Source organism: Centruroides sculpturatus, unplaced genomic scaffold (genome assembly GCF_000671375.1).
Source record: "Centruroides sculpturatus isolate CEXI.00-Female unplaced genomic scaffold, Cexi_2.0 scaffold421, whole genome shotgun sequence".
NCBI lineage: Eukaryota > Metazoa > Arthropoda > Arachnida > Scorpiones > Buthidae > Centruroides > Centruroides sculpturatus.
Window position 1 is genome coordinate 338,512 of NW_019385018.1, and position 27,056 is coordinate 365,567.

Sequence of the window (27,056 nt, forward strand, 5' to 3'; positions counted from 1 at the left end):
AATTACCAGAATGTAATCCGAACAGGTCGAGAAACCCCAAGAATTTTTCGGGAGTAGTCCGTTCGGGTATATCGAGCACTGTCCTGGCAGATGACCCATAATGAACTTACTAAAAGAGACCCTCTTAGTGTTAATAGATCGGAAAAGTTTAAAAAAAATGCAACACATATAAAATCAAATAGTACTGTACATTAAATAATACAATATAGATGAAGTACAATAGGTTGATTCATTCAATTATTTCATTGACTAATTGAATAAGCGACCAAAGATGTAACAACTGTCTGTAATTTTAACCAATTAGATTTATCTAATGAACATTTATAAATATTGGACAAAACAATTTACTGTTAAGTTCGATGAAATAATAGATACAACATAGAGAAAATTGAAAAAAAATGAAATGAAGTTTTCCTATAATTACATGAATTATAGCTAAACCTCTCTATCTGGAATCTCACGGAAACGAGGAAATATTCGAAATATAAGTTTCCTATAAGTAAACAGTAATAGGTTTGATTGGAGGTACGGTATTGTATTAATACAATAGCAAGTACTGTATATACCTTTATTAATTGAAACTATATACTGTATTGCAAGAGATGTTTCTCAACTGCAATTGCAATAGTACCAAAATGCAGTCACTGAGCTTTAAAATTGTAATTGACACTTCGGTCCATAATTTGAAATATAGAAGTTTTGGAAGAAAATTATTTGAGATAAATATGAAAAATACATTAAGTTAGAATGAAAATGCAGGAAAAAAATAAATTTTGAGATAGAGAGATTTTCGAGATAAGCATGTTTGAGATAGATAGGTTCAACTGTATTTTGAAGGAAATATTTTTAATGATTTAATTTAATACACAATTAATATTTTAGAGCTATTCTTGTTTTCACCAAAATGCTTTTCTTTCTCCTGAAGCTTTATATATTTTCGTCATTTTGTTTCTCGCTCCTCATGTTCATTTAATGTTTATTTTTTGGTCTTTTGGCAATGCTCTTTCAAAGTTTAACGGATAAAAACAATAAATAGACATAATCATAGAAATAAAACGATTAAAATCTATCACAAAAATACGTTTTTTTTAAATAAATGAAATAACAAGAAAATTATTCTCTTTTAAAAATAGAAATAGCTTATTCATTACCCATTCATCTGAGCTTTCATTACGTTAAATCTTTTTCTTATGTAAAGTAATAAAATAATTGTATGTTTTCATATGTAGTTAGTTATAGATAATATTACTTTTAACAAATAAACTAAACTATTACTCTTAATAAAGCCATTATCTTTTGCAGAGAATACTACAATACATTTACTGACGCAGCGTTTATGCTTTCTGGAAGATAACGATTAAATATTAAATTCAATCAATCAAATAATGCGATTGAAAAATAACTGCATTGTCATTCCTTTACAAGAATTAAAATGAAGTTTTCTCAATCGATATCAGTTTAAAATTTTAAATGAAAATAAATGTTTTTCAAATGATAGAATAAATTAGTTTTCCACAATACGTACAATAGCAGCATTTGGAAAGAACATTCTTCGACGATCAATTAATGATAATTCTGCATTTTATTGTCGCCATACTCCAAAAACTTTCATAACATTATTCTCAAAGAAGTGAGCCATTCTACTTGTTCACAATTTACATTTTTGAATTTTATATTTAAAAATACATAATATAGGTGTCCGTGAAAAATATTACAAATATTGATAAATTAAACTGCAAATCTGAAATATTTATAAATATTGAAGATTCTAATAAAAATCTTGTCTACATTAAGCAGAAGCCAGAAAACAAATAAGAAACATAAAATTAAATTTTATTAAATATTTTCTCATTAAATTTTAATCTTGTTAAAGCTTCATTAGTAACCTTTATTATATCATATCTAAATTTCATAAATTGAGGAATATATGGTTCTGGATCACTGAAAATTAGTAAAATAATAACTAATAAAAACACAGCAGGCACCTATTACATATGAGATTGCCCATAAATTACGTAAAGCTATTTTTATACTTTTCAACTAACATCCCAACCCTCTGGAATCCCTTCATACGCTGTCACGCATACCATCCGCAAAAGACAGCCGGATGGACAAGCGGTAAATAGCTTACCGCTATGGGAACCCAGGATCAAATCCGGACTGGTCAAAACACCTCAGGAAATTTGGGGTAGTCCGTCTAAATTGTCGGACACCTGCCGGCCACCCCATTGACCGAATCCATAATGGGCTTACTAAAAGGTGCTCTTGCTACCAACAGGACAGAAAAAGTTTAATAAAAACTCTCCCCAAAATTATAAATTGCATTTTTTCTATCAATTTCTTTAATTATACTAAGAAATAGCACATAGTACGGGCACTGAATGTTATATTATTTTATTAATTAATTACATATACAAAGTAGTAACATGAACGGTACTGTACTATCAATATTAGCTATGCAACGCCTTTTTCTTTCATGTTCGTTTTTTGGAGAATTATACAGCAAAAGTTATAGACAAATCAGAAGTTATTGCTATTTGGCCAAAAACTACCAGTAGCTAAATTCTAACATATTTAATAAACAACCACCTAAAGTCCCTACCATTACCTAACGCTTTTATTAATCTCCCTTTCTTGTAACGCATCGTAACGATTAACTGCATACTCACCCATATCTGTGCTAAGCAGTTTACAGACATGCCCATGGGACTATTGATTAAAAACACAATAGCTATGGTTACCATAGCGAAAGAGTAGACATGAATCAGCCTGATTGGGTCTATGCCAGATGAATGGAATGGAAGGGGACATGTAAAAGTTAACACATGGATCTGATCTCTTTCAGCTGTTTTATTTTTACATTTAAAAAATGTTTTTATCATAAATAATTTTATTTTTTTTACAAGTTTTATTACTGTGATCATGCATCAACTCCTACGTGTTTCCATACCTAACCCTCCCCTCTCGGACTGACTCTTGTCTACTCTTTCTCTGCGCGGACTACAGGCCTAATATGAATTTACCATTTCTACAAAGATACTGTATTATTATTTGTAATCTGTTATTTAACGAGAGAAACGGTTTGCTGATAACAATTCTAATTTGATAGATTTGAAAAGACTTTTGTGTTTCCGATTGTTTTTAAACTTCTTATGCTTTTCATAAATTGCTCTTTTAAGGAAAAAATATTTTACTTTAATACATATAATTCGTCTTTTCCTGTATTGTATACCGTACTTAACTTAAAGCACAGGTAATGATGAATGTTCGATGCTTTCAAATGTCAACTTTGATAATGTATAAGATTTGAACAAAAATATTTTATACAATTCATTTAAAAAAAAACACCTGAATAAACAATTGTTTTATCTTTCGCATTTCTCTCGTCATTTCCTGATGAAAATAATGAAAATGATTAATTATTTATTACTCTACCTTAGTTACCTAGATAATTATCGAAATAGCACACTTTGTGCGTATTGCATTAGCCTAATATACGCGTAAATACAGTTATTATTATTAATAAAATATAGCATTTTTCGATTTACTAAAATTAGCTATGGGATGATGCGAATCAGTTTCTTTCAATAAACCTTCCCTACCTCGTTTCTAAGAGACGACAATATGGAATCGTCCAGCAAAAAATCCATGTTTTAAGTTATTAAACATGAATTAGTTAACATTTCGGCTCGAGAAATATTGCACGGTAGTCAAACAACTTCCTGATAGGTGTAAACATTTTTTAAATAATTTATACTGAACATACTTCATACGCAGATATTAATTAGCCTACATTTAATTATAAAATTGAATCACATATTTTCATTTGATTCATCTTCTATAACATTTAAATGATTTGCTTGTGAAGTTGACCTAACTCCAAAAATAAATAAAATACAAAAAGAAAAAAAAACAATTGCACATTTCTATAAAACTTTGCATAGTGTAATAATATAATTAATAGGAAATAAGGATAGATATTTTTGTATTAAATATCTTATTAAAAATTTTTACAAAGATCAGATGAACATACAAGCAATACATTTAATTCTTGCGCAATTATAAGTATAGGTATTCACCTCATTGTTATAAATTTAACAAAGATTGTTACTGAATGAGATTATATAAAAACAAATTATTGAATATAAATTGTAAAACTTATATGCTCAATAATCTGTAAAATGTTTTATAGATTTTGATCTTATCCATTCTTTGAAAGTTTAATTTTCTGTTTTATAACACTCAATTTTTAAATTAATCTGATTTTGAAGTCACATTTCCAGGTAAAATATCCAATCAAAGCTTATATAGATTGTTTTACAATGAAATAAATAATGAAATGCTAGAAAATATTCATCATGCTTTCTCTATATACATAAAATAAGATTATCATTTCATTTTTTTATGCACTCAGACGAAGGTATATGCAGGTATATAAACACCAAAACATATTTATATACATACTATTAATGTCTAAAAAATAAAATTTAAATTTATTAGCCTACACAATATATAAAAAAAATGGATTTGTAGCTTGAAAACTTTCTTAAAATAATGTAAAATTGTTTTAAAACTTAAATATATATGAACAAAAATATCTATAAAAGAGAAAAAAATATCAGATATGTTCATAAAGAGTGTAAGTTCAGGAAATGAATAAATTCTATTCATTTGTCAAATTTTTAGATGTATCATAAATCGATTACAATAAATTAAATCATAAATACGTATACAACGAAGTAATGATGTCATATCAAATTAAGTTAGTTTAAAGTTTCTAGTATCTGGTGTAAAATGCACACTACCTTCTATTATTCCCGCAGAGTTGGCACAATAACAATAGAAGGAAGTTTATAACGAATAAAAATTATAATTATTTTAAATATATAAGTAAAAAAATTGACTCACTATTTTCGAGAGAAATTTAGAAAAATCCCACTTAATTATTTTTGGAAACATTCTCTGTTTTTAATTTAGAAAACATGTTTCTCGTGATTTGAAACAAAATTTTAAATTCGATTGCTTTTAAAGTATTTTATAAATTCTAAATAATCGAGAAGATTATTAACATAAAGAAAAGTTTTTTTTTTTTTTTACTAGCATAATGCGTAGAAAATATCTTGTTATAAACACGAAATAAAATAAATATATTCGAAATATACGATTTATTTTTGTTGAATAAATATGTCAAGGATTGTAAAAAAATATAAAAATTGAAGAAGAAATCGACTATATTCACACTTCCAATTATAGAGTTAAATGAAAAAATACTGTAATTCCGTCCTACACAGAAAAAGCATATGCAATTGGCAGTTTTATATTGTGTCGTCACAAGAGAAATTTCTTATGCAATCGTTTCGTCTACCAACGAGAACAAGTCGCCCTCTGGGGGTTATGCGAGTGGCGAGTTGCTATGAAAACTCGCAGCCGTGGATGGATGTTAGTGATGTGTATTTTCTAAATTTGTATTTTGTTTTTGATCCTTTTCCAATTGTCATTCATGAATATAAAGTCGTCGCTTTATTTCGTTTATTAAGTGAATTATTTCAGTTGGTTTTTAGTGCTTGTGTGTGTCTATTACCCAAGATAAATTCTAATACAATGTGCGATTACGACAAACTAGGCAATGCACGATCGACTCTTGTTCCTAAATCATCGCCACTCACGCAGGAATATATTATTTCGGAAAAAGTACTCGGTTTAGGAATTAACGGGAAAGTTGTAGAATGCTATAGTAAAAAAACAAGACAAAAATACGCACTTAAGGTAAGTAGGCTGTAATAATTAGTTCTACATCCTTTCACATCAAGAATAGAAATTGAGTTACTGTTGGCGGAAGTTAGATTAACTCGGTTATTTTCATGCTGAACCGTCTATTTCATTTATAAAACAGTTTATTTCCTGAAATATTTAATAATTTAGTAATGCTACTTCCAACTAATCAGCATCCAACTAAGTAATGGCTCACCAAATTTAATTAATGTTAGTCATCATCACTGCTGTGAACAATTATTTCGTTTTAAATTGAGTAATAAAATGTCTGAACGTTCAAATACATATATATTTTAAAAATGTAATATTATAGATAAGTTTGAGATTATTTCATTTGTGAGTAATATTAGTGTAAATATATTGGTAATGGAAGTTTAAATAGAAATCTCTTATCCTGGGTCTATGTTTATGTTAGATAATTAACTTCACTATTTAATAATGTATTATTTGAGTAACACAATAATATAAATTCATGAATTTGTTATAGTTATGAATCTAATTACAAACATTACAATTAGAATTATGTATGCATAATGTAATAAAATTATTATATTGTTTACATATCACATAATGTTAATTAAATTAATACAAACATTTTTGAATTATTATTACTAATCTCTCACAAAATTGGTAGATATTTCATATAAGTTTATTTATTTGAGATATCTACTGATTTTGTGTGTTTATATTAATGTAATACTTAATTATTTGTAAATATATTGGTTCGTAAAAAGTGTAAGAATTTATAATAATATGAAAAGTGAATTCTCTTTTTTTTTCTTTGCTTTGATATCAACTTGTTCAGGGTGACTTAGTTTCTCATCAGATAATCAATCTCTCTTGTTTTATCTGAAGATAGTAAATAGTCTTTTAATAGGAATGGATGAATCAGTTTTTAATACAACACTGTTAATAGCATGAATGTATGTCAATAATCTACAAAACCAATTTAAATATTGTGTAAAAGGAAAAAAAACAATTCTATATTAATTAATGCAACTTTCTTTTCTTAGTTGTTATATATGTTTATAAATCATAATAAAAATGTATTCTTTTATTATAGAAACTATATCTAAAGTAATTTAAAACACTTCAATTCTTATATGTTTAAATTACATATAAAAAAAAAGAACTTGTAGAATATAAAAATTGAAAAAAGTAAACATTAAATAATTCAAAGACTCTTATTTAAAATAAGATATCTTACATTGTTTAATGTTCTCTGAAGAAATGCAACATTGACTACAAAAATAGTTGATAATGAAAAACTATTACTTTGTTAGTTTTAAATTTTTTGAATACATAATAAAATGTATCACTTAAACTTGCTGTTATTATATCCTTATAGCAATGATATAATAACATAATGAATGTTTGAACTGTATTGAAAGAACACTTTTAATGTTTATAATCACAAAATTGTAATGCCACACCTTGGACAAAAGTAATTGATATTAGTAATTCCTGTGTAAATAAGCATGCAAATTAGCTTGATTGTTATATATGGATGTGTAAATTAGCTAGTATTTATAAACCATTTACCTTCATGGTTGTATCCTCAAAATGGCTTACATATCATAACTGTCAGAGAATGCAAAAAGATTATTGCAGGAAGTATGTTCACAAACAGAAGTTACAAAAGCATTTGAATAAGCTCAAAGTTCAGTATCAACCTTGAAAGAAGATCAACTTACTGGTTCAGTATAAATCTAAAGGTCATGCAGAAAATGAAAGAGTAGTGAGAAAGACAACAGGCTGTTACAAAGAATTTGTTCTAACAATTATTTTATGATGTCAAAAGAATTAAATTTTGAATAGACAGAGTGGAGTTAATGCTAGTGATTAAAACAGTAAGAGATGATAGCAAAGCAATAGGCTATAGTACTTGAAAGGCAAAGAAGAGACCAGATATATTGAAGAAACTGTTATGTATCAGACTGAAATGGGTAAAAGTGTACAGAATGAATCCTGAGAGGTAGGAATATATTATCTTTATCAATGAATTGTACATTTACTTGAAGCATGATGATGATAATGATGTATTTGACTGGAGGAAGAGCAAGAAAAATTCCCCAAGCTGTGCTTCAAGAAATCTTCCAAATTTCTGCAGTTCATTCTGATATAAAGATAAATATCATGGAAAGGACAAGGAAAATGTCCTTTCCTTGTCCTTTCCTGCTAGTCTTAAAACAAGTGTAACAGCCAAATTATATATGTAAATTTTGGAATGTTTCTTGTTATCAATGATTAAAGATCAGTATGAAAATGAAGAGATGATGGTTCAAGATGACAATGCTCCATGTATTCAGACTAAATGTATGAATGATTTTCTTGGTGCATGCCACTTATATATGCTGTGTAATATATATATATACAAGGTGCGTTCCATAAGTAATGCAACCAATTTTTTCATGATGCAATGATATGCCATATCTAGTTCTAACCTGCTGCGCTAGATGGCATGGGTGTTAGCTTCACTAGATGGCATGGGTGTTAGCAAAACTCTCTTGGTCTCATTTGCTTCTAAGCTGCTGGTGGGTGAGGACGTTCGTTCCTGTGAACCCCGTTTTGAGATAATGTAACATGGCGCAATGGATCATTTTGTGGAGCATCGTTACGCTATCAAATTTTGCATTAAACTTGGGAAGTCCACCACTGAAACCTTTACATTAATTCAGCAGGCCTTTGGGAGTGATTGTTGTCCAAATCACACGTTTTCCAATGGCACAAGTTGCCCCACCTCAAGAAGGTATGCATGAGCAAGTTCAGGATCAAAACCATGCTCATCGTCTTCTTTGACGTCAGAGGCATTATCCACCACGAAAGCTGCATTTACAGTGGTCCTAGCAGGTATCACTGTAAATGCAGCTTTCTACTTGGAAGTGCTCAAAAGACTGAAAAGGAAGGTCGCGTGTTGCCAACGTGACATCAAGGACATGTGGAAACTTCATCACGACAATGCACCAAGCCACAGCATGCTCATTGTCAATGATTTCCTGGCCACCTTACAGTCCTGACCTGGCTCCCACCGACTTTTTTTTGTTTCCTCGCTTAAAAGGGACCATGAAAGGGAAACATTGGGACTCGATTGAAAACATCAAGGCTTATGTTACATCAGCTCTAAAGGACATTCCGGAGAAGGCCTTCCAGAATGCCTTCCAGGCCTGGAAACACTGCCTTCACAAGTGTATCGATGCAGGAGGGTGCTATTTCGAAGATTTTTGACTAATATGTTTAATAAATTATTTTTTATGAATTTGGTCGCATTACTTATGGAATGCACCTTGTATATAAGTGGCATGCAGAGCATATATATATAATATATATATATAATGTGCTATATAATATATACAGCACATTATAAATAGTCTAGACATGAATTCAATTGAAAATTTTGTCATCTCTATGTGCATACGGAACAATAGCCATNATTTTTGGATAACATAACAGGTCAAATATAAAGTAGGTAGGGAGACCAGGGCAGGTTGGAACAATACGCATACGGAACAATAGCCATTTCAATTTTTACAATTTGTTGTGTATTCAGACTAATTAAAGCTAATAAAATGATATTTTGCTTTATCAATTATTTTGTCCATGAGTTGTATTTGTATATTTTTAGGGTAATTTATAAAAAGTTATACTTTGAGTTTTCTTTTAAAAATTAAAACAAACTACTTTCTACAATAAAAAATAATTTATTAGGAACATTTTCAGCCTACTGATTAGTTGGCTTCAGTTAAGTGCCATTTTGAACTATTAGTAAAAGCAGTTTGTTTTTTAATATTAGAAATATGTAATATTTTAAATATGGTTGTTGAAAATAGTATCATCTAAAAAATCTATCATTATAGATAAGCTAACTAACTAAATGTGATAAAAAGCAATTTTTTGTTAGTGCAATTGTGGTTAGTTAAATTTCAATAAAGAAGTTAAAGGATTTTTTACATTTTAAAAACTTTAGCATTTTGATTTTGTAAGTTTATTATGCTTGTTTAAAAAGAATTTAAATTTTTCAAGTGATACAGTTTTTCTGAAATATGAAAGTTGAGTTAATAGGTGCTTTCGAGAAATAGAAAAAAATATAAACTAAAAAAAAATACCTGTAATAATTTAACATTTTGCCATTATTTGCTATTATATATGATGGAAACTTGATTATCTAGATGTGACCACAGGTTCTTTCAGATAATCCAAAATCTCAGTTTTTTGTGTTTTAGGTATAAGATCAAGAACTGTGCATTTAATTTTATGAACAACTAGCTGCAAGGACCTGCTTTGCTGGGTTTTTATTTGTATGTAATATAGTTTTTTTTATATACAGTCGACCCCCCTATAATTACGGTCCCTATAGTTACGATTCCTATAAAACTACGAAAAAATTGCTACCGGTATCCGTAAAAAATAGTAAAAGTTCCCTATAAACACCTCAAACGTCATCGGGAAGCCGAACTACTTTCCCGCCGTCCGTAGCGCCACGCTACGGAGAGATTTCTATCGTCTGGACAGTATTATATAAATTATATATNAGAACAAAAACAAATTATCTTTAAAACATAACCGACGAGTTGTAGCTTATCTACATTATATACTTTCTCTCAATAATATGAAACAAGATCAGAAATGCATTTTTTTTTTTTATTCCAAGAAAGTACAAAGTGTTCTGTCAGACTATAATCTAATCTTGTTTCCACCTAACCTGTTTTAACAATGGTAGCAACCCCTAAATTTCCCCACAGGAACTACACTCCAGGAGTGCATTTCCTGTAACTTTCATATGAAGGAATAAAGTAGACAGAGAAAAATAAGTTGTGTACATTTATATATATACACACACGTTAATGTGTGATAATTATACCTTTATGAGTTTATTTATCTTTCAAGGAATGTTTCTTTTTTGTAACTTTTTTTAGGTTAAGATGGGATGGTACTAATTGCTCGATAATAAAATCGAATAAGACTCATACCAAATGCGGTTGCTCTCATTTAACTAACTTTGCAGTTTTGATGGACATTTCTGGAGTAAATTATTCTTTTATTATTATTATTATTATTTTAAATTTTATAAGCTTTTCTTAATCTATTGATTATTATTTTTTTTAAGAACATTGACAAAGACAATGCAGTCATGACTTACTTAACATACATATGTTGTTCTTTATCTATCGTCTCGTTGATTATTACAATTTGCTGCCTTTTGGGATTCAGGTACGTGATCTATAATTACTTTTTTTTTATTAGAAAACATAACGAGCTACAAAGTATTTCAATTCATATGCCTCGGGGTACGAATTCTACTTTCAATTCTTTCACTATTGAAACGGATTTGAGGATTTTTGTATATGATTAAGAAGCATAAACATTTACGTAACTAAGTCTGGATGGTTCAGCTAGCTACTGAGCTTCTTACTTCTGTCCTCAAGACGTTCGTGTCTAAGTAAAACGGTCACGAACTTTCGACGAAGTGGGTCATGACGTCACGTCTGAAAGGATTTGGCGTGGTCACGTTTAGGAGACGGTCTATCTCGTTTCTTTTATCTTAACTCGCATAATTCAAATAAATCTTGGCTGTTCGTTACGGTGAGAGCCCTGCAGAATATATTGAAAAAAAAAAATGCGGAGAAAAGTTTAATGATTCCCGAGAACGGGAAAAAAAAACATAAGAAGAAACTTACTCTACTTGATTTTGTGTTTGATTTCAATAGAAACTTTAGAAAATATCATTATGCTTTATGAAAAAATTAATTTATGCTATATTTTACATATATATAAAAAACCTTGTTCCACAGCACTACAGTTAACAGATGACATAGTGATTTCCAGTTTCATGGACTGTTCTGTCTCTGTATATTATACTCTACGGTATGTGCAAGCTTCATTTTTTTTTTTAACCATTTTGGATAATTGAGTTTCCACTATATGTCTTTACTGAAAATCTGGTTTTTAATCAAATTAGCATGTGTTGTTTAATAGCATGAGAAGATTGCCATGTAACATAATTATACACTAATAGATATACATTGAAGAAATATAAAATCAACTTACTTAAACCAAATAACCGGAGAGTTTGTTCTATTATTGCGAATGTTTGTGAACATAATAGAACATAAACACTCTGGTTATTTGGTTTAAGTAAGTCAATTTTATGTTCAACCCAGTGTGTTGGGAAATTAAGTATTGAGAAATATGCATAGATATTTGAAAATCTAAAATTTCTTGTGTTAATAGATTTTTTTAAATATTCATGCCTTTATTCATTTAAAGCTGTTCAGACAATAAATTAAATTTTATTTTAAAATATTTTTATATTCTACATATTGAAAGTTTTAATATGAATACAATAGAACTTGGTTAAGAAGTTTTTCTGGGTCCAAATTAAAAAACTTCTAAACACTCTCCAAAGCTGGAACAGTTGATTAAAGACATTGCAACTATTCAAACCTACTCCAGCACATTAATATTTAATGGAAGCACAAATGTTTTCAGCTACTTTCAGGTGCCTTCATCAGGCTAGAGAGCCATTTTTACTTTCTTGGCTGTTACATAAAACAGAGGGAAAGTATAGTGATCAGTCAGAAAATGATCCTCCATGATTTTTACAGTTTTGGATTCACAACACCATGAAATGTTGAGAAAATTTGGAGATTTTTCTGTGTGGAGGGGGACATGATTTTGTTCAGCCTGTTTGAAGCTAAATAACTCCTGTGCTTTTTATGAAAAATTTTTGAAAGTTTGAATGGAGGTTTGTGTATTAGGAGGATTGATGCTATTAAATTCTGGTGGTAAAAGTCGACAAGGTAGGGAGATAAAGGGGAGTTGTGTGTCATATCTCTAGTAGGATTTATAAAAAAAAATTGTAAATGCCAATAATGAGTAAAATCATTATTAGCATTTAGAATTCTTTTTTAAAACCCATCCCATATCCTCAAAATTAAGCTTTTTGACATTTTATAATAGTTAAAAATATAAAAAGTTTTTAATAAAATCTCATAACAGATGGTGGCACACACAGTTTTAAGTTTTTGCCAGGGAAGTTATGCAACTCATTGCTAGAATGTTTTTGAATATTTCTGATGCTAATTATTAACTCTTTTCACTAAATATATCAGCAGTCTGCATCGGATAAAAATTTACATTGAGGTAACAGAGTTATTTCAGAAACTGGTTTTTAAAATTATCATATGTGAAATCTTACAGAATTTTTTGCAACTATTAAATTTCTTTTATATTATTATGATAATTACTGNTTTAATCAAATTAGCATGTGTTGTTTAATAGCATGAGAAGATTGCCATGTAACATAATTATATACTAATAGATATACATTGAAGAAATATAAAATCAACTTACTTAAACCAAATAACCGGAGAGTTTGTTCTATTATTGCGAATGTTTGTGAACATAATAGAACATAAACACTCTGGTTATTTGGTTTAAGTAAGTCAATTTTATGTTCAACCCAGTGTGTTGGGAAATTAAGTATTGAGAAATATGCATAGATATTTGAAAATCTAAAATTTCTTGTGTTAATAGATTTTTTTAAATATTCATGCCTTTATTCATTTAAAGCTGTTCAGACAATAAATTAAATTTTATTTTAAAATATTTTTATATTCTACATATTGAAAGTTTTAATATGAATACAATAGAACTTGGTTAAGAAGTTTTTCTGGGTCCAAATTAAAAAACTTCTAAACACTCTCCAAAGCTGGAACAGTTGATTAAAGACATTGCAACTATTCAAACCTACTCCAGCACATTAATATTTAATGGAAGCACAAATGTTTTCAGCTACTTTCAGGTGCCTTCATCAGGCTAGAGAGCCATTTTTACTTTCTTGGCTGTTACATAAAACAGAGGGAAAGTATAGTGATCAGTCAGAAAATGATCCTCCATGATTTTTACAGTTTTGGATTCACAACACCATGAAATGTTGAGAAAATTTGGAGATTTTTCTGTGTGGAGGGGGACATGATTTTGTTCAGCCTGTTTGAAGCTAAATAACTCCTGTGCTTTTTATGAAAAATTTTTGAAAGTTTGAATGGAGGTTTGTGTATTAGGAGGATTGATGCTATTAAATTCTGGTGGTAAAAGTCGACAAGGTAGGGAGATAAAGGGGAGTTGTGTGTCATATCTCTAGCAGGATTTATAAAAAAAAATTGTAAATGCCAATAATGAGTAAAATCATTATTAGCATTTAGAATTCTTTTTTAAAACCCATCCCATATCCTCAAAATTAAGCTTTTTGACATTTTATAATAGTTAAAAATATAAAAAGTTTTTTAATAAAATATAACAACAGATGGTGCCACTAAATGTTACTGGGAAAGTTAAGCAACACATTTTGTTATCCAAAAAAAAAAACACTGTTATCCAAAAATCCAGCAACACATTGCTGGATTTTTGGATAACATAACAGGTCAAATATAAAGTAGGTAGGGAGACCAGGGCAGGTTGGAACAATACATGATTTATGTTTTTTTCATTTGTAATTAAATGTGTTAAATTTTTTGTAGGAGCAATCAAAAATCTTTTTAATTGAGTCCATTTTCTGGTTATTAACAAGGATTTCAGTGTATTTAAGCAGGAAATTTTCTTTATGTATAAATTTTTTCGTATAAAATGCCCATCTCTAATATGGAAAAAATTGGAACTTTTGAAATGTTTCTTATATGGGAAAACTTAATGTGGGAACTTCTTAAGAGTTGTAGTGTATATAATTTATAAAAGTAATTTTTTCTGGAAAGAGATTTCTTTTTAGCTTTGACATTGAACAATATTTTAAATCATCTGTTTTAATGTAATATTGAAAATTGCTCATAGTTCAGCAGATCTTTATTGAAAAAATATTTTAATTAAAGCATTTAAGAAATGTGGATCATTGTGCTTGATGTCATGAATTTGTAATAAGAAGCAGAAAAAGTTTAAAATACTTTAAAATTAAATATTTAAAATTTTGTTATGTATTTGAATCAAAATTAATCTTAAATATATTTTCAAATATGATACTTATTACTTTCCCAGCTGTTATATATAACAGTACGGTGATTGGGTCAAAAAAATGATCCCTGAGATTTTTACATTTTTGTACTCTGGATCTAGAAACATTGAGAAATGCAAAAAAAAAAAATTTTTTTCTTGTACAGATGTTTATGTGGGAGACACAGTTTGAAGCTCAATAACTCCTATGACTTTTGTTGAACCTTTCTGAAATTTTGTAGGGAGGTTTGTGCATTAGGGGATTTATGCTATTCAATTTTATTGGTTAAAGGTTGAGGGATGAGGAGATATAAAGGATCATGTGTCATATCTTGAGTAGGGTTGTGCTAGATTTTACTCATTATTAGCATTTGCAATTTTTTTCTATAAAACTCATCTTCACTCTCAAAATTAAGCTTTTTGCCATTTTATAATAATTAATAATATAAAAAGTTTTTAATAAAATCTCATAACAGATGGTGGCACACACAGTTTTAAGTTTTTGCCAGGGAAGTTATGCAACTCATTGCTAGAATGTTTTTGAATATTTCTGATGCTAATTATTAACTCTTTTCACTAAATATATCAGCAGTCTGCATCGGATAAAAATTTACATTGAGGTAACAGAGTTATTTCAGAAACTGGTTTTTAAAATTATCATATGTGAAATCTTACAGAATTTTTTGCAACTATTAAATTTCTTTTATAAATCTTATATAGTTTGCATTAATGTTATGTTAATTATTTTCTTATTTATTATTTATGTCACTGACATTTTTAAGTAAAAATGAATTAGTATTTAAAAATTTTTTTTTATCCATTACAATAATGGATAAATGTTTTTTACACAAAATTTGAAACTTCATATTTTTTTTATACAAAAACATAAATAAAAGTCAATCAATAATAAAAATACAGGTATCAATAGAATATTAGGCTAAATAGAAATATTTTGATGTTTTTTGGCTTATGATTCTAAAGAAACTAATGGGATATTAATATAAATTATTACTGTATTGGTTTCTGTGAATCAATAGATATTTTCATTTGTAAATGTAAAAAAAAGATCATATGAAATGAAATAAACTAATTGTAGTTTTTGTTAATGAAAAATAGATGTGTTTAATTTAAACTTTCAGTTTTAGATTTATTAAAAAAACATTTAATTTGACAATAAATTAATAAGCTTAGATTTTTTCAGTAGGGCTATTAGGAAATATTTTAGTTGTGATCTTTGTACAAATTAAAAATGATACACACATTAAACATTTATAAATACTATATATTTAAACTTGGAATGGTTAATAAGATACTAACAAAATTCATATATACCAGGGCTTCTTAAACTATGGGTTGCAACCCCATTTGGGGTCACTTAGCGAAATCTTGGGGTCGCAAGATTTTAATGCAAAATTTTGAAAATTATTTGTGAGAGTTTGAAAGTGAGGCATGCTTTTGTGTCATAAGTTTCGTGAGTTGCGCTTTGTGTCACTTCTGGTGCAGCGAGACAATGATTCAGCAACACTGATTGTAGTGTGATTGTGTGTTGTCGCTTTTCAGCATATTTAGTTGTCTCTGTTCCATTGTAACACAAGAGAGAACTGTGGTAGCACACCATTTTTGTTTTTGCAAATTTGTATATATCTTTATTTTATATTTTTGGGTCGCGAAAAAAATCACAATCATAAATAGGGTCGTGAATAAAAAAAGTTTAAGAAGCCTTGATATATACAAAAAATTCAAAAACAATGAATAGCCTAAAATTCCAATAGATATATATAAAAAATTTTAAAAGAAACAAATATAATCTGTTTAAAAATTATTATAAAAATAGAAGAACCGAAGAGCTAGCAAAATTTATCTTTACTTATAGACTATTCTGCAATTTTTTAAAATGTTCTTATGCTTTTAAAACCTTATTTATTTACAAGAAACTTGAGGAACTATGCCAAAAAAGAAACAGATTTAGCAGACAGACTGCACAGAAGAGGACACTCAATTCAAAATGAAGATTGTGTCAGAATTAAAAGCAATCATCTTTTGGCAGATGGTACTATGATTGATTTACACCATACTACACCTTTATCAGTAGTCATACAGACTGACACAGGAACTCATCTTTGAAGGAATTAAGACTTTAGCCAATTTTCTAAAAAATTTAATTGTGTAGTGCCTGAGTCTAAGCTCCTAGATACCAGTCAGCAGGATGGTCAAAATCAGGATGCACTAACAACAGTTGTCAGCAGATTGTCCTTGTGTTGCATTGTCTTATCCCATATGAACCAAAATGGATTATACTTTAATTTTATGCAGATAACCATGGGCTATCTATGTTTAAAAGGCTATTTAAAAGCATATGCATGTTATGTAATAGGGCAGATTATATGTCAATTTTAGACAAAGGAAAACCTATTCAAGTTCATAAAGTCATTAAGATAATTTTTAGGAAATATGAAAATTCTTTTATGCTACAAGTATGTACATTTGCCATTGCAATTTTACCCAAAACTACCTTTCTTTAGTTCTTTCTTATTCAATTTTTGTATTCTAAATACATGCTTATATTGATATTATTAAACACTCCTACATGAATTTGTATCTTGAAAGCCAATTAATATTTGGTAGTTATCTCCTATTTATATTAAAAAGAGCTTGGCTGATAAAGACATATGATGCACTATAATAAGATATTATGCACATATAGTGCATATGTCTTAATCATGCTAATAAATTATAACCTCATTCCTCATTTTATTGTTACATAATTGTTTGGTCCCTATTTCTTAAAATTTAGCTTTTCTATAATACATATTTCATATAGGGTACAATGTATTATTGCTCTGTATTCTACAAACAACTCTACTAAAACCTAATACATTATATTACCAAAGCCAACTACTGTCATATGCTATCGGGCTAAATAATGGCTATAATATTAATAAATTTGTTTGGTAATTTGTTAATATTATAGCCATTATTTAGCCTGATAGCATACTGCAGTGGTTGGCTTTTGTATTCTACTTTTTAGTATTAGTAATCTAGGACCAATATCATAAACCTATAAAACTCAATATTATAAACCTATTATTGTGGAAAGAGAATGAAGATTGAATTAATGCCTAAATGTCCACAAGTTTTGTTGATGATGGTGGTTTTTTGCTATTTATTTTTCAATCTTTGCATTTTAAAACTTACTTTTTGTAGCTATTAAGTTAGTCACATTTATAATCTGAGATTGGCAAGTGTGTAAAATTCATATGTGCATATACTATTGGATTCTCAACCTTGTTGTAGCACAGGCACATTCAAGATTGCAAAAAATAGTGGTGGGCACAAATCGAATAAAAAAAAAAGTTAAATATTATGTCCTTTATTATAATATGCATTTGTAACATATATTTACTATAAAATACAGTGGAACCTTAATCCATTCCTGATGTTTGGACTTACACCAAATAGGATGTATACCGAACCAACTTTTCCCATAAGAAGTAACGTAAAAATGATTAATCCATTCTCATGTAAAAAAATGGCTGGCTTGAAACACCTCACTTTCCTGGCTAGTTCCTGCTTGATTTTTTATGAGATTAGCATGTATCTTTTTAACTTTCTCGCAAATAATTGCTTATGATATGCCGTCTCTAGCGCACTGTTTTTCAGTTATCCAAAGCAAAAGCAATTTCTCGACATGATCTAATGTCTTTGATCTCTGTTTAGAAATTGATTTAATCCCTTTCACAACGTTAGCAGATTTTATAATGTCTTTATTTTTTGTGATTGTCCATATTGTCGTTCTCAGAATACAGTAAACAACAGTTAAAATCTCGAACACGCGTGTCAACTTCGTATTTCTCAACAATTTCTTTTATCAGTTCCATTGTGATTCTACTCGTTTTTTTAGTTTTCTGTTGCTTTTTATTTGCCTTTTTGCAATTCATGATTAATAAAAATAATAAAATTTTTCTTACAAATTAAAATCAGAAGAAATTTAACAAAGTTATAAACTGTAGCACCACAAACGTTTAGTCTGGTCATTTTTTTACTTTTCATTTTAACTCTTTCTGCCCTGTGGGCACTAAGAGGGCCTCTTTATGCAAGCCTGTTATGGGTTCGGCCAGGTCCACAATGGGGCTGCCGGGTGGTGAGGATGGGGCCTGACATACAGATACAGATACAGATATTTATTGATCAATATGCCATATGGCATATCCCGGTGCCACTAAGTATTACCGGGTATATACAGGAAATTACATAGTTTACACTGAAGATTTCGATAACTAATTATTAACGTAAATAAAATTAATTAACGCGTGTACAATTATATATATGAGGTTATACACGCGTGCAAAACATTAATAAGTATAAATAGATAAAAATAAATTTAAAACATAAAAGTTGCTGGAAATGTGACAGAGTCATAACATTATATAGTTACACGAGGAACATATGTTTTGTTATCTTACGCGGCAATTCTGTTTCAGCAGAGGTGGGGCCTGACATATCCGAACAGACCCGCCTGAAAAATTCCTAGGGGTTTTACAACCTGTGTCGGATTTGAACCCAGGTCCCCCAGAGTGGTGGGCTGCCGCCTTGGCTGCTCGGCCACCTGGTCCATCTAGTCTGGTCTACTACACCAAGTGCTACTTGTTCATAGATGGTGCGTATAACTGAATTAAATCATATACCGAGCAAAATTTGTTTCGTCCAAACAGGACGTATTCTGAATTTTACGTATTCTAAAGCAGATGTATACTGAGGTACCACTGTATAATATATTCATTATAAAAGCCAATTAATGTGATCTTTGACAGTACACTTCATTTGCTAATTTCTCACAGTTAGGAGTGTGAGATGATAATCCTAATCATAAACAATCTTCAAGGTTGGCATTACTAAGTTGAGATCTGACTTTTGATTTATAATATTCATGGTGGAAAATAAAGATTTGCACAAATATATGGAACAAAAACAGGATTTGATTTTGAGACTCCTTTTTTCAAAAGATTATACTTTTATGATCAACTAAATTTCAAAAGTTTTTATTCGTATTATAAGATTTTAATATGATGTCATTTCGAAAATCTAAAATCTCTTCTTAAATTATTGATGTTTCTTCTTGAAGAAGTTGTGCTATAGATTTAGCAGTTTTAGTAATGTCTACTTGTGTAGTAAAAGGATTTACAAAAAATGTAGCCAAGGTTCAGTAATGATAAATTGCTGGAATCTACTTTCAAACTGTTCCAAAAGGTTTTTTTTAGGATGAGTAATAAATAATGTTAGGTCAAAATTTTTCTCACCAGTTACTTCTTCCATTCTTGGAAAGTGTACAAGAGAATTTTTTGACAAATTATTTATCCAAAACTGTATTTTGGCTTTGAATGCTTTTATAGAGCTAATCATTTCAGCTAAATGTTTATTTTTTCCCTGGAGATCCAGGTTTTAACTGTTCAATTTTTCACATATGTCAGTTAAAAAAGCCAAATCCATCAACCATTTTAGGATATCTAATTGTTCAAATGTTTGACCTTTTGAAATAAAGAACTTTTTAATCTTTTCCAAAAGATCAAAAAATCAGTCTGTGTGATAAGGGATTTGCTCAAATTTTGTTATTTTAACAACATTCATAACATGTTCAAAAGATAATGTTTTGGTACATAATGATTCTTGATGTATTATATAGTGATGATAAAGTTCAGAAAGGATTCATCTCTCTTGCAATGGGAAATGAATTCATTATTTCGACTCACCATTGTTGGTGCACCATCAGTAATTATTGCTGATGAGTTGTGTAAAGGCATATTAATTTCTGTTGAGTAATTTTTAAAGATATTGTAAATATCTTCACCCCTTGTTTGCTCTTGCATTGATAGTAACTTTAATAGTTCTTCTTTCCCACTAAAATCACTGAATACCATTCTTATTATTACTGCCAATTGTGCTGTATCTGATGTATCTGTTGACTCATCTAATTGTAATGAGAAATACTCATTATTTCCAATTATTTTTCAACTGACTTTGTAAATCTGTTGAAATCACCTGGATTCTCCTTATACTTGTATTGTTTGATAACAGCAAATCTTGTATTGCTGAAATAATTTTTAGTTTATTAGAAAATCTTTCAAATAATGAATCGGCTCCAATGAGGAATGCTTCCTTAATTAGTTCACTTTCTAAAAATAAGTTTTTTCGTTTTGCCAACAAATGAAAAATTTTAAAGGAAGCAATAGTGGCATTTTTATTTTTATTTACAAGGCTAATAAAAAATGCTTGCTAGGTAGATAATCCTGATTTTAGTTGATTAAATTTTTTTTTCTTAACTCGGATTTAGATGGATAACTAACCTCATAAGAACTGTGATTGGTTTTGTAATGACGTTCAACATGTTTTTTTGCTACTGACACAATGCTGTTGCATATTAAGCAAATACATTGCTTCTTACTTTCGATAACAATTTTTTTTCCCAATAATAATCTCTTTCAATAATCTTTTTTCCAATCTTTGTTAAAATGATAGGTTCGTTGTTTTTTACTTGGATTACTAATTGTCAGTAAAACGCTTATATACAAAAAAAAGTAAAATGGCAAGGCCAATTTTTGGGACAAGACTATGTCTCAGAGACTCTGGCTTGATGCGATTGTTCAAACTTTGCTGGCCTTGGCCACAACCACAAGGTATTTTCGATGAAATTAACCTATTCAATGTCAAAATTTCTGTTTGTTGTGTGTTGCCTAGGTTGAATTTTTGTCGATGCCTAACAAAAATTTCCCAGTTTTGAAAAAAATAATCGTGTCTGTTGTATCATCGGAAATTATTTTTTTATTTTGCACAAACAAAATAAATATATTTAATAAATGTAAAAACAAAAAAAAAATTATATTTTGGAAGTTAGTTTTAATATAAAATTATAACGACTAGCACCATCTAGTTTGAAAAACATTCCAATGCTGAAATGAGATATTTTGGGTCAACTGGTCAAGGTTAGCAGGTCGTGACCAGAGAGGTAAATGGGTTTTTTCAATATTTGTTTGTCAAAATTTGATTTTGCAACGTTCACATTTCCAACTTCCCAACAATATATGCATGTGCAAATCTCACACTTTTGCCTGTTTGTAGAAAGATGTCACCATTTTGTATTTTATGTTGATTCGGTTCTCAATCCCTACAAGTCTGATTTTTTTTATATGTGTATGATTTGGGCACCTAATACTCTGTGCCAAATTGCAACTCCTGACATGTCCTCCTTATACCTCTAAGGTGTGACCGTAACAGCACCACGATTTTATAAACAAGACATAGTCTTGTCAAAAACACAACACACCGATACCATGTGATGAGAACAGTACGAGTTTACGACGACAGCATGTGATGGTGACTAATACCATACTACTAATTAGGGTTTCTGAAACGGGATTCCGGGATCCCGGTTGTTTTTCTAACCCGGGAAATATCCCGGGAAATTTATCTTATCCCGGGAAATCCCGCAAATTTCTTAAAAATTCACTTTTTTTCTTATTTTGTGTTAAGGTTGAGGAGTTTTGCAAATAGAAAACATAATTAACTCATTCACTGCCAGAATACATTTGTATTTATTAATTTTAAACCTACCTATTAGTTTTTTTAAATTTTTGCTCGTTATAGCATGTCACAAATGGTCAATAATCAATATATAGCTTATTTGTGGCAGGACTATAAAAATTCTTTACTTGTCGGAACCTGTAATATCTGGAATAATTGTGCTTACGCTGTCTTGAGTTTTAACCATGCCCAGTAGCTTCAATAAATGCCTGACGCCAGATTGTGCAAATTGGGCAAGGATACAAACGAGTACAAAGTCTGCAAGTATGAAGTTTTTCTTCATAAACCTGATTATTAAAGCCAAATGAATTGCCGAATTATCGAGCTCTAAGCTTGATGCCGCTATTAAAGCAGCCAAGGTAGACAAATCAAGAATACTAGAGAGCGAAAGAAGTACTACAATCTCGAAAACGAACTCGAAAGCTTCCAGGCTACAGGTGAAAAAACACATAATATCTGTCTTCTCTTAAATGCATTAAACACTATTCCAATCACATCAATTGAATCGGAAAGGGCATTCTCGGTGGCAAGACTTTTCATTACTAAAATAAGAATTAGAGTGAGTTATCGGAGTATTGACCATCTTTGCTTTTTAAAATCTTATAAAAGTTTGCAATATTTTGTATTATATTTTATTTAAAAAACGAAAATTACCTTCTAAATTAGAAGTTCATTTTTTTTAATTTTTAACTCAATTCAAAAAATTTTTTTTTGTTGTTGTTGTATGCAGTTTCCAGCAAACTTTAATTAATTTTTTTCTATTTGTGAAAATTTCTACGTTATTTAAAGGTAATTTTTATTATAGGCCTATAGACCTTACACAGCATTATTAATATGATTTTGGAGGTTACAGAACTTTAAAATTACTTTAAAAAATGGAAAATAATTATATCATTTGATTTCAAGATATTTTGTATACCTTAAAAATAATTAATTCTATCCCGGGATTTCCCGGGATCCCGGGAAACAGTTCACTTTTATCCCGGGATCCCGGGACAAGCAAAATACCGGGAAATGAGAAACCCTACTACTAATACAATAGAGATGCCATTGGAGACATGATTATAATAGGATTGATGGATTAGACAGTGGTCAATATAGTCCAAGTGTAGCCAATTTCTCACTACATCTAGCAAGATTTTAAAAACTAAACTAACTTTTTATTTTCTTTATTTTTAAGATTTAATTTTTTTCATTATTTCAACACTTGGCGTAAGGTTGGGAATCCCTGATATACAAAAATAATGTGAAAAATTACAAGATAGTATTCTCTAGTTCTGTGTAGTGGCCAACAAAAGAAAATTATTCTTACTTTTCAGTGTTTGTTTGTAGAATTTTAAATATTTCTCAGTTATTTCATAATTTAAATATTTAGACGTTCTTAATAAGTAAGTATTCCAACATGTTTCTAATTTATTAAATTTATTGTAAAATTTTATTAGATTTTTTCTCTGGCATTTGTTATATGTTTTTAATGTTTGATGGAAATTAATTTTTATTTATTTTGCTTATATTTTTTTAAACCTTTAATAGAATGTTAATTATTAAAATCAGTTTCATTAGAAATGCTGATTTTTGTGTAATACTTAGCTTAGTAAGTAATTTAATTTCTATGTATATGTTCAATTTGCTGAAATTAATTAGAGAAAATAATAAAAAATATTTGTTCAGTTAAAGCATTTAATAATAATTAATTTTCTCATATAAGTAATATTACTGAATTTTTATTTCAAGGTATTGCGTGATTGTCCTAAAGCAAGAAGAGAAGTTGAACTTCATTGGAGAGCAAGTAATTGCAGACATATAGTAAATATTATGGATGTCTTTGAAAATAACTATGGTGGCCAAAAATGCTTATTAGTAGTTATGGAATGGTAAGATAAGTTTGTTAATAAGCTATTAAGTTTTTAATTGAGTAACTTGGCTTTACAAGTAGACATAGCATTATCTGCTGCTAATTTTAATAAATTAGATTACATAGAGTAATTTAATTGGCATTAGAGTATTTTGAAACATATTCAGGACAAGATTTGTTTTAAATTTTTCAACTTTCTCTTGTGAAGAACTCCTTTGAATGTCAATTATCATTATTTATATATCCAAAAAGATTTGTATGACTATAACAGTTATTTATTATGTCAATAATAATTATCACCTGCACATCGGATATAACTTAAATAACACACACCTCAGAAAATTTCACAGTTTCCACTACGTTATGATGTGGAAACTGTAACGTTCAGAGCTATAGGTCACATGATTCCATTCTATCTTTTCAATTTTAAAAAATCGTTCAAAACGAATATTTTTCGTATTTATTAACTTTTCAAACGATTTTATCCTGAAGAAGTCTGAAAACGTTTGTACTATTAAATGTTATTTCACATTGGTTAAAGGTTTTTCTGAGGTGTGTGTTATTTATTATGTCAACTTTAAGTTATTTCTTTCTTTTGATAAATAATATAAATGGTATTTACTTTACGATAATTTACATTGTAAATTATGGTGAAGCAATGTAAATTATGGTGAAGTATTGTAAATGTATCAGATGAGAAAAAGAAGTTTAATAGCAAGAAGCAGAGTGAGGAATTTGGTTATAAAATGAGTAAATATCATTCAATTGCTGTGTTAGGTGCTATCTATTCTAAATGTAGCATTAGTTTATGATTATTTAAATTAAATGTTGTGAAGTTGGAAATGTCTTACACAACAGAAATTTTTATAATGAAAAGTTACATAAAGAAGAAAAGTTACTGAACATTAAAGCAACAATTTAGCTGAAAATGTCTTGAGTTATCTGGGCCTACAAAGGTGTTGTTTACAAATTTTTTAGTAAATGATAGATAAATAAATATACACATCAATTGAAAACCCGATATCTTAAGTAAATACACCTACAACAAAATATAGCTCAATCATTTACGGCAGTTGTAGGTGTATTTGCTTAGTAAATGATAGATAGCCAGTTTCAAAACTGTGATCATAAGATAGTCTGCCAGTGATTGCTTTTCATTTAAACCAAAAGATTGGTACCATCATCAAATTACTCTTCTTGCCAGAAGATGGGTGAGTCATAGAAAACAATGGCTTATATTTTAACGAATAAAATATATCTATTTTTCTCAAGTAATGCTTTCTTTTCTCTTTTTTCAAAGTTTTTTGTTCTTCTTTTCTCATGATTTTGTCCTTGAACTTTGACTTAACCTGATATCATGTAATTTTTATGATAGTTCTAGCAAATATTTAATTATAGGGAGGATAAAAATTATGAACTCTAGATCAGAATTTTTATTTTCCCTATAAAGCAAGTTAATGTGCTTTTGTCATTAAGAAAGTGCTTTGTGAAAAAACGTGAATTTGTGTTTTTAGATTACAAAATCTTTAAAATTAAAGATGACAAAATCAGTTTTATAATTTTTTACAATTTACAAAATGTTTAGTATTAACTGTTAATTGAGGATGATAAAAAGGAAGATTTTTATAAAATGACTAAAAACATTTTTTTCAATAAATTTCATTGGTGTATATAAAGACTGAAATCTAATTTGTTGTTAAGGAATCTCTAAGCTGAAAAGAGAAGAATAATAATATGTTGCTTAAAATTTAAAATATTCCAGACAGAAACCTAAATAGAAACTAAAGTGTAATTTAATATAAATGATAGTCATAAATATAATAATTGAAGATTTGATGAAAAACAAAACACATGAAAAGTGAAAGACTATGAATATGTTGATGAATTAAATAAATTAAAATTTTTTTACTTTTAACTTTAAAATTGTGTTTTTTTAAAGAAATAGAAAATAATTATTATAAATTTGCTCATTGTTAAGTTGTACTTATGATAATATTGAAATCTTCTACTAAAAATGAATTTAAAATCCTTCTTAAGTCAGCAGTTATAAAATTTCAATAATTATTTGTTGTCATATTATAGTGTAGTCAATATTTACACAATCTTATTTCAAGTAAATATGAAACAATGTGATCTTATAATACAAAATAGCAATGGTAAATGAGCTATTGAGTGAACAATATGGTAAGCATCAAAATAAAAGTTTTAGAATACTGCAAAAATAAAATAGTGATTAAACTATAAATTTGAATAATTTTATTCCAACATCAAACTTTACTGAAAGTGTTTTACAATCAGTTCAGTTTCGTAATGATATAAACTCATTTTTTTCAGGATGGAAGTTGACTTATTTATTAATATATACATATTAATAAAAATGTGTTAATGTTTTATGCATTTTTATATATAAAATAGTGAATATCTTGGTGAAGTTCTTTCCCAAACTCTGTCTCGTTGAGTTGGTTTCTGTGTGTATCACGATTTGATATAGTGATCCAGGTTTGATGGAAAGCACACCTCCACACTCAAATTGATAATATTTACAGTTTATTTACAGATTCTATATGCAGAAAGTACAAGTTCGAAAACATAATATATATACAGGATAACAATGTGTGGTGACTCACATACTAGATTGGTTTCCAGGAACTATTAAACTTTGGAGAGCCTCATTCAGCTTGTGGAGTTGGCTCAACTGCACGGTCCGTCCAGTCTCTGCACTAACTCATCCCTGAGATATTTACCAGAGGAGAACACTCTCTCTACACTCAGCGGGTATCCAAGTGCCTGAGACTACCGTGTACCAGTCTCTTGCCCTTCTCTCCTCCTCTCTCGTTCACACAGCAATTTAAGGGTTTTTTGGATGAGGACTTCT

General features: G+C 29.1%; 1 protein-coding gene across 1 annotated transcript in view; it reads left to right on the forward strand.

Moving 5' to 3' along the window:
• Positions 1–5,383: 5,383 nt before the first annotated feature.
• The window catches only part of LOC111633497 (MAP kinase-activated protein kinase 2-like), a 57,262-nt gene continuing 35,589 nt past the window's right edge, over positions 5,384–27,056 (forward strand). The window contains exons 1-2 of the mRNA XM_023378076.1: positions 5,384–5,766; positions 24,061–24,200. Coding sequence (XP_023233844.1) covers positions 5,395–5,766; positions 24,061–24,200 — 512 coding nt within the window. The 5' untranslated portion in view covers positions 5,384–5,394. The remainder of the gene's footprint in view (positions 5,767–24,060; positions 24,201–27,056) is intronic.